Below are 12,203 nucleotides of genomic sequence, written 5' to 3' on the forward strand. Positions count from 1 at the left end.
ACTTTACGTAGGCAACTGTGTTTTTGTGGCTTTTTACCGACTAAACCCTGTTAAATGTGACTGATAAAAGGAAAAGCACATCGGCAAGTCATTCTTCTGCTGTTTCAACTGTCAACGATCCCATTTATGACGGGGTTTCCAGGAAGCAGGGACCACCTGGAATTCTACACATTTCAAGAAGTAGTGCAATCATCACTCGAGAAGTGGAATGCCAGCCGAAACGTTCATGGCATGAACATGATGCAGCGCCGTATCGATCGGCCTGGCAGGTGACGTCCCAGCCGTCCGGCGAGGCTCTGTGTACAGAACACTGCCCCACCATCCATAAAAGGTTTTTTTGCTTAGTTCGCGTAAATATGTCGTTAAACCCGTCGCCACCCGATACAGACAATTAGTCAAATTTGTCACATAAACAAGACGTGCCAATTCGTTACTAGTTCAGCACACTGGTGTGTTGGAGAGTAAACCCACAACATTTACAATTCGAGCACCTGTGACGTTTCGCCGGTAATTACAACCAGCATCGTCAGGCGACAGCCAGAGTTGGTCGCGAAAGCCTACGCGTTAAACTGACTGCCCAAATAACCATTTTGGTTCTTTATTTAACATTTATTTATCTCGGAACGGCCTCAATGAATATCAAATCTTTTTCAGGATGGTTCCGCTAAGTTTTCACAGGAGGGGGCAATGTTGCCGCTCCAGACCTGTCGGCCTGGAGGGGTAATCGTGGGTATGGGCCAGTTACATAATGACTAACGAAAAGGGAGCGTATCTGGAGTAAAGGTGAAAGGCGGAGTCATTCGGAAAGCTCTGGGAACCTGCTCGATGGTTCTGGAAGGGGGTGTGGCCGGAGGCGGGGCTTGGCCACGCTGGGAGGGATATAAGGGGGATGGAACAAGAGGTTCAGGGCTGTTGCGGCTCCTGGGTCCTGGCTGCGTCGCTGCTCGCCATCATCTCTCTTCGTCGTCCGGCCGCGTGGCTGATCCTCTGCACGGCTCTCATCCTCGTCGTCGCTACGCTAGTCAGACAGCTGTGTCATTAGACGCCGATGATGGGGTTGTGTAAAAGGGTCGGCTATGTGTAGCCATGTAGATACGTTCTGTATAACGCCCAGTATTGTGCCCAGTGTGAGAATAAATAAGAAGCTCTCTACACGACATGTCTCGGAAGTCGCTCACTACACAGGTATGCCTCCATACATAATCAAAGTTTTTTTTTTTTAAACCTTCATTTTGGATAATCTTGATCGGGAAAGCCTAAATATGTTAAAATGGTATCCCTCAATTTACCAATGTTCAGTTTTATGCAACTTCGCGTTTATCGACAAATGATGGACACTTTTCGATCAATTAATTTTCTCTCCGGCCATGTGCGCCATGAGATCATCAAACGAGAAGCCACCCAGGAGGCTGGGTAGTCATCAACCCGCGACAGCGTCACGGTGTCCCTGCAGTGGCAACAATGATGCCTCCACATCGCCTCGCCAGTCATTCCCACACAGTTTGCTACGTACGGTGCAAAAGAAGCTCAATATACATACATTTATTTCAACATGCAGATCTTTTGGTAAGACACTGCCTTACCAACACTTACTTTACTGGGAATGGTACATTCTACAAACAAAATGAGGGTACCCCAATGGGTTCTCCCTTATCGCCAGTGGTAGCGAATGTTTTCATGGAGAAATTTGAGACAGATGCCATCCAGACATCCACCCTACGTCCTTCCTTGTGGAAGAGATACGTAGATGACACGTTCGTCATCTGGCCACATGGCCTGCCAGCACTGAACCAATTTCTCAACCACATCAATTCCATACACCCATCTATCAAATTCACCATGGAAGTGGAAAAGGATGGCAAGCTACCATTCCTGGATATTTTGATCGAGAAGAGACCTGATGGCTCGTTAGGATACTCTGTCTACAGGAATGCCACCCACAAGGATGCCTATCTAAAGCCTGACTCCCACCACCATCCAGTCCAGAAGAATTCCCTCATCAAAACTCACCATAGGGCTCATTGCATCTCTGACCGGCATCACTTAGCCAGTGAGCTGGAGCACGTACACCAAGCCCTCAGGATGAACTCTGCAGACCCATCGCCTATTACACTGGTCAACACACTTTTTCTGGCATAAGGTATTCCAACGGTTTTAATGTAATCTATCACATCAGGTTTTTGAGATATCAAATATTGCATTTTCAATAAAAACTTGCAGAAGAAAAATATTAAATAAATGTGGATATCTACATAAAATGATATTATAAACACACTATCCTAAAAATACAGCACCATATTTTAACACTAAAGCAGTCACTGACTCGCAACAACTTGCAATCATAAGTGACAGAGTTAATTTCGGGTAAAATCAATGAAAATGGGGTATGCCGATAGCATAAAATGAGATGTGATGGAGCAAATCTGAGATCAGATTTGGAATCAGCACCCTGAAATTAGTCTAAAACAGCTGGAAAAGTCCAGGCCGGAATTTTTTTTTTTTGTTGACCAGTGTTATCAGATTTGTTCATGAAGCCATCCAGATATATAAACACAGACACAACTTCAACCGAAAATATGGGTACAAACTGAGCAATCATTGCAAGGACGTTATTAACCAGGTAAAGTCTTAACTGACTGGGATGTTTCCATCCCACCTGTCTATGTCAGCTGTTATTTCCGACTCTCTATGTGTCTTTCTCTCTCTCTCTCTGTGCATCTCTCTCCGATCTCTACTTCAGTGACGTGGGTACTGCCGCGGGGTCCAATTTCTGCCCCGCCTCCCCCCCCCTCTCCCCCACCTTCTCTCTCCCCCCCTGCAGCCACTGCTACGGTGGACCACTTTACTCCAGTGACCCAGGTGCTGCCGCGGGATCCACTTTCTGCCCAGCCTCCTCCCCCCCCCCTCTCTCCCTCCCTACTGCCGAGGCCTATATGACCTCGTGCCACGGCAGATCTCTTCGCCTACTTCAGCAGTTTTTTCTTGCTGTGGTTGTCCCACCTGATGACGATCGGTTGTGTTGCGATCGAAACATCATGATCTATTATTTTTTCTACCGATGTGACCTTACCGAAAGAACCAAAGAGTATGGATTCCTGCAGTCGTGAAAGCTTCAAATCAAGATTTTCCCTGAAAGAGTAAATTACTTTTGTTGTTAATTACTATTCAATAGTTTGAACATTTATGTTATTTTATTATTATTGTATTGTGAAACGAGATATAGGTACATATTTTGAGGTTAAGGGTAGAATTGGAATGACTCTCCAAAACTAAATGTAGTTTTACACATGTTTTTTTTAAGAACGCATCCCTTTGTAAACAGAGGGATACCTGTAATTTTCAGGCAATTTTTCAGCATTGGGATGTTTAGCCGATACCGGGTGCATTCTATGTTTATTGTCTTTTGAGGTTTTTTTTTATTGCCGACACCGGAGAACCCAGAGAAAACCCACACAGGACATGCAGAGAATGTGCAAACTCGTACACACAGGAAGGTGGCCGAGTCGGACATCAAAGCCAGGTACCTCTGGCTGTGGGGCACGAGTGCTACCCCCCGTTTACACTGAAGACATGATGACAAATTGATCTCGATATTCTCGACCAGTTTCGACATTTAGTGTCTCATCAGCGGACTTGCTTGAAACAGTCCTCAGGAACTGCCGGATGTTTACAGGCAAGGATGATGCTGCCTGTATGGAATAGCATCCCTTACATTGGCGCTGACACTTTAATATCTCACCCAAGCTTATGCTGAAACTTACAGTCGGAAGTGATTTAAAAAAATAAACGAAATTAGCCAGCATTTCATTTGTTTCCTTGAACGGTCTCGGTGAAAATGTTATAGGTTGGATTAATTCATAAAAGACCGGTCACTTCTTAGCAGTGGTTAATCGCATGTTTCTGGTGGTGCTGTATTGAAAGCGGTGCACAAGTAAAAATAACAAAAACTAAACGGACTCATCTAGAACACTGTGGCTCTAAAGAGAGAACAATAAACGTTCTTCGCAGCACATAACAAAGTGCCAAGGGGTCTACTTGTATTGGTGAAAGTGTTGAGTTTTTGTTATTTCTCATCAGCAGCATCACTCAGCAGAACACACAAGGGCCATGCCTCCTGCCGTCTTTACTCTGAGAGCGCAGGATTTGCCACAATGTCGTCGTCGCGATACTCTACTCTATAACATTCATCTTGACACGACGATTATTGACGCAGAATTGCGTTCTGCGCCTGTGTATGTCACGCTAATGATGGTTTGAAGTTTTTCAACAAAAGTTCACTCGGCAAAAGCCCGCTACTGATATTTATAATCCATAAAGCTGCGTGATCTTTAACACTTTTGATGCACACGCTGTCACAAAATTACGATGGCCGTATAATCGCCATGCCATCCATTCAAATGAAAAAAGCCTTGACAGCAGAACTAATTTGTGGGTAATAGCTATTTTTATTAAGCGTACGTAGACCTAACAGGATGTGTGTGTGTTGACTGCGGGAGAAACCTTTGTAGTTCCACTGGATGCTGGCAGCTTGGATCTCCTGCGTGGGAATGTACTCCTCCTGGAAGCGCTTTCCCTGGAGACGGTGCCACAGCGTTGTCTTGCCCGTGTTCCGGTCGCCACGGATTATGATTTTCACTGTGCAAAGACAGACAGCGACAGCGTCGGACACCGGGCAATCTACTTATCACGGCAACCTGCAAAGCCGAGGTCAAGAGGTCACGATATGTTATATAGACCCGACAGACCTGTCTCTAGTCGGCAGTAGTTAATTGCATGTTTCTGGTGGTGCTGTATTGAAAGTGGTGCACAAATAACACCTCCGGTTAGCACGGTTGGCTACGTACATATATAACATGGTCAATGCCACAGATGCCACCACACATCACCATTGCTTCCTTCCGCCTGTTTCAAAGTTAACCAAGTCCAATACACTCGCAGAAACGCAGAGACATGCGTACACGTGGAGACAGAGACAGGCAAAAAGACAGGACCATATGAACAGACACACAGACATGGAGACAAAGAGACACATAAAAACAAGGAGATGTGGAGACGCTAAAATGAAGAGAAAAAGACAATGACAGAGACACAGAGATAGAAGTGGGCTGGGACAGGACATGTCGCTAGTCACAAACGTGTAGAGCACATGAGTTGAGAGACTCGTGTGCTTTAACGCATACACCTTTGTATGTCTCTGTTGTTGCGTTTCTCCGTGTTTGTGTGTGCGTCTCCTTTTATGTGTCTGTGAATGCGTGTGTCTGTGGGGAACGGTAGTGTAGTGGTCAGCACGCTGCGCTACGAATCTGGCGACGGTCAACACCAGTGACAATTATCTCAACCGATCCTGGGCCTCCCCTAGGTCTACTCAGCCCAATTTAGTACCTGGTGCGGTGTGTAAACATTGCGACTAGGGTGACAAAGTCGGCCGGGCATGGTGTTGGCCACCCACCACGTCGTGTGCCGGTACTTGCCTTCATAGGTTAAATCGTGGTCTGCAATGATCGGCATTTTGTGACGCAGTGTTCGTGAATGCCGAAATATAAAATGAACTTATTATTCAATCGTATTTACGTGCTGGATTTATACAACAGTGATGCTGTGGCAGTGCTCGACCAACAACGGGAAGGTAGCGGGTTCACAGTCTCAGCCCCGTTATCCCACCAGTATGGCTAACACAAGTGCAACTTTGTGGAAACTCAGAATCAGAATATTTATTTAAAATGGAGGAATCCAATGAGCTATAAAGCTCTACTGGACATCTGTGGGTGTCTTACAGAGAGACTGGCCAACCGAGAAACGTGGAATTTCCGCGAGCAGCCCAAACGCAGCTTGTTCCAACGTGGATTTTTCTCTGAGTCCTCCGGTTTTTCCCCTCCACATTTTGAAACCTGCATTTAGAGTATTTGGCTGCTGAAAATATCCACATGATAAGCCACTTCGTTGATCTATCATTTGTCGTCAGCGATATTGCTCAGTGGGCCATACATGGTATAATAAAACGTTTTGTATAGGACCAACTGCCTCTCTTGATAAAATGAATAGGCCAATTATTTCCATAAACGCAAACCAAGTTAACTCTCTATTACGTGGTGAACAACCATTGTAGGTAACGTTGGAGAAATGTTAAGTTTTAGAAGAGACAAAATATGCTCTTAAAATATGAGATAGGGATTAAACATTTTACAGTGGGGAAAACTTTAGCACAAATCTATAAAATAAGTAAGATGCCAACTACCATATTCTCCATATTAAAATACGAGGAAAAAAGTTGTCTCAAAGAAAAAGTTGTGAGTCGGTATTACAATCCACTGGGTATGTGAGACTATATTTGAATAACTTTATCCACACCAGGTATAGTCAACAACTTTATTGGCTCTACATTGGCACTTCCCCCATTATTACCATATTATCCAATTATCAGATAAAAAATTTTCCCCAAAGTCTCCTCTCTAAGTCGTTTTCCTCTCCAACACACCTGTGTGCTGAACTAATTGAAAGATAGGAGAGCGGCCTCCTCTACGAGGGCATGGAAGTGGCTATGTTAATGTGAGAGAGTACCATGATGTTAATATGAGAAAATTAGCAGGGAACTGAAAGATAGGAGAGCGGCCTCCTCGACAAGGTCACGGAAGTAGCTATGTTAATGTGAATGTAAAATCGAAGAGTGGTGCAATCCAAAGGCATGAGTGCAACCCAAAGGGTACAATCCAAAGGGCATGTGAGCATGAGAGTGCAATCCAAACGGCCATGTGAGCATGAGAGTGCAATCCAAAGGCATGAGAGTGCAATGCAAATGACATGTGAGCATGAGAGATCTAAGAGAGAGGCATAGAGAGACACAGAGAGTCGGAAATAACAGCTGACATAGGCAGGTAGGATGGAAACATTAAGTCAGTTAATACTTTACCTGGTTAATAACGTCCTTGCAATGATTGCTCAATTTGTACCCATCTTCTCAATTGAAGTTGTGTCGGTGTTGAAATATCTGGATGGCATGAACACATCTCTGAAGGTAACTTAGCCACTTCTGTGCTCTCATCGAGGAGGCTGCTCTCCTATCCTACAGTTACATGCTAATTTTCTCACATTAACATCATGCTAATCTCTCACATTAACATAGCTACTTCCGTGCCCTCGTCGAGGAGGCCGATCTCCTATATTACTTTTACATGCTAATTTCTCACATTAACATCACTAGCCCCGGCAACTTCTTTATGACCCTTGGGCTACACCCATTTCAAACCTTTTAAAACAGTCTGCCTCAGCAGCAGATCATGCTTTCCCACCTGACGACGGACGCTTGTGTTGCGCCCGAAACGTCGTGATTTATTTTATTTTATACCTACGTGACTTTACCGAAAGAACCAAAGAGTATGGATTCCTGCAGTCACGAAAGCTTCAAATCAAGATTAGTAACTAATTGGCACGTTTTGTTTATGTGCCAAACCTTTCTAATTGGTTGTCAGGTGGTGGTGGTGGGTAAACGACAAATTTATATATACGCAATCTAACCCATAAAACCTTTATTATGGGCAGATATTGCTATCTGCAAGAGCTGTTCAGGTGCTTTACTCAAAACATTATTAAAAGTAGCAGTGGTGGAAATGTGCCAGTACACGACGGTACACCATACCGGCACTTCTCAACACCACACGCATACCGGGGCAGTTGCTATTCCTATACGAGGATGTTTCTGCAGATGGGACACGGCAGTGAATGTGGGTTACTGCAGCACAAACAAGTGTCATGAGCGGCTCCTCTTCATTCACATTTCGACCACCGGTTAACAAAGTGGCAGCACACACTGGCTCCTATACTTCCAACAGTGTGAGAAGCGAATGAGGTTCTGTGGGGTACCGCAGCAGGGAAGAGGGATGGCCACCAGCAGACACCCTGCCTACACCACCAGCCCCGAGACGGTCACGCTCCGCACGCTACACTTTCACACACGCACGCGAGAGCCTCGATCGGCAAGCCCGGGCCCTCCCAACGCACAGGCGAGTGGGCCTTGACTTACTGTTGTACTGCACTCCCTTGGCGAACTTGCGCTGCAAGGCCTGCCCCATAGACTGGATGCCAGCAGGGGTGCCTCGGTCGCGCGCCCCTCCTCCCTGCTCCGAGCCCAGGAGCTTTTTCCACGCGGAGAACATCTTCACTGTGGCGAGGCGACGTCACTGCCCGGCTGACAACACATGCCGACAGGACACCACGTGCCAATTAGCACGGCCACGCAGGTGTGCAGGAACTATTTCGTTTAGTATCCGTCACACCTCACGCCGGCGTGGTCGCACTAGCGACAACCACGTGTGGGCACAGGCTCTGGCATGGTCAGTGACATGGCCCGTAAGGCGTGGTGCATTCTCTACACGATAGCCAGTGGTTCGGCAGCAGAGCAGACGGCTCGAAATCAAAAAGTTGCGAGTTCAAATCGTGCTTGTGGGTTGATTCGACCTATCATCCCTCCGGGATCATTTAAAATTAATATCACTTTGTAGGTAAATGAACAATGGTTGTCCTTTGGATAGATTGGTCCCCGTCATAGGAATGTGGCATTTCGGCCACTGGCTCAGTCCTGTAAAGAGGTGCTAAGTACTGCTTCAATGCTCATGTGATTAGGAAATTATGGCATAACATATTTGTATTTATTAGAATGCTGCCTTATTTTGATCTCAATATCATTAATCACGCGCCTTTTGCCCGTCCAAGGACGGGTGTATTTCAGTAAATCTGAAACTTGCAAGCGAAAAGCAGACCGCGACGTGATATTAATTGCATGAATTTGTGTGCAATTTGTAAGGCCGCGGTAGCACTTATTTAATTTAAAGGTTATAATCCCTTGTTCATCATGACGTCCTTTTTACTTGTATCTCTCAATAGCATTATGGAGATCGCGTGACCTGAGGGTTCTGCCTTTGTAGTGAGGGTTGTAAGTTGATGCTGAGGAGGGGGGAGGAGGCGCCTCGCCCACCCATGTGGAGTGACATCACCCGCTAATTAATATTAATAGAGGGGGGGGTGTCCATTTGGAAGACATCACCTCTTCATAATTATTAATGTGGGGGGCTATTCGATGTGGAGTGTCGTCACCTGTTCATGAGTATTAATGAGGGGGGCTGGCTGACATTGAGTGACGTCACGCGCGGGACACACAGACATTCTTGGCTCATTATAGTAATCAATTCATTTTCGTTGGTCCACTATGATTGTTAATTAAAACTATAAAATAAGTGTTTAGTTCTCAATGAGGCTCATGTTTATCCACTGAATGAATGTCATTACTTAATGGCTTTAACATCACCAGTCTAATATTATACTGCAGTCAGCCCAATCAACATCCTGTGCGTCTTTAGCGTGTCACTTTCATTATTCAGTTCAATTTTCCAAAAGCCCTTCACGCCTGCTCTTATCGATGTCTTCATTCAATCACTTTGATATCAATTTGCCTTCAACATTTGCCCTCGAAACGCATACTTCAATTAGCATGGTTGGCTACATATGGTGCAAAATAAGTTCAACATACATACGTACTCTGGTGTTTTTCCAGAAGCATCTGAAAAAATATCAGGAATTGTCTATCGATTTTGTTGTACGTAACTTCAGCATTGCCATTATTTATCTTGAGGCCAACCTTGTAGCATTCTTTAATAAATTATTAAATCTAATTCTGGAATCAATTTCCTAGCATTGCAATCATAACTATTTCATCAGCAAATATGAGATCATTGATATTTTTTCCTATTAAATTTATGCCTTTTTTTCTCCAATCCAATGTTCATAAAAAAATATTCTAATTGCACTTCCCATAACTTTGACACAACCATGTCCCATGAGTCCAACTCTACTTCTAACACGTATTTTTCTACTTTTCTTCAGGCAATCTCAGAGTAGCTGCAACATTTCTGTAAATGTTAAGCGAGCCATTGATTTTGCAAGCACCTGTTTGGCAGCACCAAATTCCACCGAGTCGAATGCCTGTTCCCAGTCTACTGCAATGTCACAACCTCGGAGCTGTCGCCAGGGCGGGCGAGGCCACCTCATGACCCACAACCCACGCGGGGCCGTCCCCGAGTTAGGTGGCACTCATGGACCCCCAATGCGCCATGTGGGTTTGTTGAACTTCTTTCAAACCGTACGTAGCCCAACCGTGCCAATTGGAGGTGCGGGTGGGGAAGGGCAAAAAACTAAACACAAGCAGTTCTAAAGAAATTAGTTTTATATTGAGATTTAAAAGTGCACAGTGGTTTCCTAATATCGGAAGATCGTTATAGACGGCCACAAAAGTGCATCTGAAAGTGCGCGATGCGGTGACCATCTTAGTTCGATGGCAAGCCAAAAGTTGCTGCGAAGATGGTTGGAGTTCGCGTGAAGGTTCATGTCCCTTGACGAGAGAGAATGGCAAAGTTCGGCGTGAGATGGAAGCCCCCGTGCCGTGTGATAAAACTTTGGTGAGTTTATTGCGATGCTATATCAAAGAGATTCTGGGTAACAGTAAAAGGGATAAGGAAAGTGCTGTAATTTGGACTGAGTGTGATGGTGCTCTCTCTGAGACCCGAGCAAGTAGGAGTAACACACACCTCCACCACCATCCGAATTCAAGTCCGTTGCACCGTGTTTGGATAGAATCATTAAGGCATAATTTTATGATTGAAGTACAGAACTCCTCTTATCCACAGCCTTATTAACCACAACTCCTATTAACTGTGGCAGCTGTAGAGTCAGCAAAAACGCTTATTGTCCGTGCCCATATTTCTTGCCAACATCCGCAATTTTACCCAAAATGCGTAGTTAAGCTGCTTTCTAATTTATGTGCCTTTTCTGTGGCGAAGGGGAGTCGAGCGGAAATTGAATCCTATTATCCACGATATTTTACCCCACGGATAAGAGTAAAATCGCAGATAGCTCCGTGAATAGTGTCCGTGATATCAGTCCCCCAAATCACTGCGGATAAGAGTTGAAAATATATTCGGTAATTGTGTTCCACAAACTGCTCCTGAATATTGATTACGTTCACAGTTATATCATCTGGTCCAGGAGCTTTTCCTTTTCTCGATATCTCTGAAGACGTTGCAAAATGCAGCCAACAAAAAACTCAACGCATTCGCAAGTAACACTTTGGCCTTGAAAGAAAAGTATATTAGACGAGATTTTGGGCAAAGTCAACAGAAGAATAGCCATAGTCCAAAACATTGCCCACTGTACATGTTTTTCTTTAAGGCCAGACTTTGTTATTGACGAATGTGTTGAGTATCTGTGGTAATTGTACTTTGTGCACCATTGCCAACGCAGAATCACCAATTATTAATGTTTAAAATATAATCCACATAATGAAGGTAGATTATGTTTTTGTCCATAACGAATGGTGGCCAAGTTGTATTTGTTCATGTTAAAACGATCGCATGTCCATTGGTTTTACAGCCCTGTCGCCTAGCAATGCCGCTAAACGCGCCTTCCCACCTTTCAAGCAGGGATGCAATAACGTGCAACTGATATAACCTGAAATAAAGTACAGTTGCAATAAAGTTCAGCTCCTGCATTAGTTTGGCGTCTGTCTAGATACCTCAGTCACTCATCTAGGCATCTGTCTGGATACATCCTCAACGACCGGATGGCTGGATGCGTGCGGCGACATGTCAAAATTTGCGCTGTGCGTGAGCGTGTCGAGTATACGTTACATTATCACGCAAAAACACACGCAAAAAGCATACATGGTGAATACATCGTTCTCACAATCAATTCATTCACACCTTGCAACATATGCAGAACCCTCACAGCACTACTTTCTGACGCGGAGGCGAGAATCCTAGCAGCGTATTCCGGAAAACATCTAACGAGGCAAACCGCGTATAGCCAAAGCACGCACTGATAAAACAAGGTTTTCCTGGATTTAATATTTTGTCTGACATCTTCAACCCTTTTTACGTCTCTCCGCTTACTCGACGTGGAGTTTACGTGTGTGGCTCATCTCTGGATGCTCCAGTTCCCTCCCACGTGTACGAACACTCATGAATTTGGTGAAAACAATTTAAAATGAAAAAAGACAAAGTAGGACTATCTTGAAAATGAGTGCCAAGACTCAGTATAGATTATCCTAAATAAACAAGTAACATTATTTTAGGATTTCAGATTAGTTTAGTTTATAGCGCCCCCCCCCCCCCATTTTAAATCCACTATTCATTATTCGGATAATCAATGCATTATTTTAA

The 12,203-nt window shown here is 44.6% G+C and overlaps 2 protein-coding genes across 2 annotated transcripts in view; one reads left to right on the plus strand and one right to left on the minus strand.

Moving 5' to 3' along the window:
- The window catches only part of RABL6 (RAB, member RAS oncogene family like 6), a 59,130-nt gene that overhangs the window by 45,546 nt on the left and 1,381 nt on the right, over positions 1 to 12,203 (minus strand). The window contains exons 2-3 of the mRNA XM_061571557.1: positions 8,018 to 8,182; positions 4,501 to 4,635 (exon numbers count right to left, since the gene is read on the minus strand). Of these exons, the coding sequence (XP_061427541.1) occupies positions 4,501 to 4,635; positions 8,018 to 8,150 (268 nt within the window). The 5' untranslated portion in view covers positions 8,151 to 8,182. The remainder of the gene's footprint in view (positions 1 to 4,500; positions 4,636 to 8,017; positions 8,183 to 12,203) is intronic.
- Positions 1,086 to 12,203, plus strand: part of LOC133354594 (methyl-CpG-binding protein 2-like) — a 36,244-nt gene continuing 25,126 nt past the window's right edge. Inside the window, exon 1 of the mRNA XM_061571559.1 lies at positions 1,086 to 1,185. The gene's annotated coding sequence lies outside the window, so the exon portion shown is untranslated. The remainder of the gene's footprint in view (positions 1,186 to 12,203) is intronic.

The sequence above is a fragment of the Lethenteron reissneri genome, chromosome 48 (assembly GCF_015708825.2).
Source record: "Lethenteron reissneri isolate LAM-NWPU_2019-01 chromosome 48, ASM1570882v1, whole genome shotgun sequence".
In the NCBI taxonomy this organism is placed as follows: Eukaryota; Metazoa; Chordata; class Hyperoartia; order Petromyzontiformes; family Petromyzontidae; genus Lethenteron; species Lethenteron reissneri.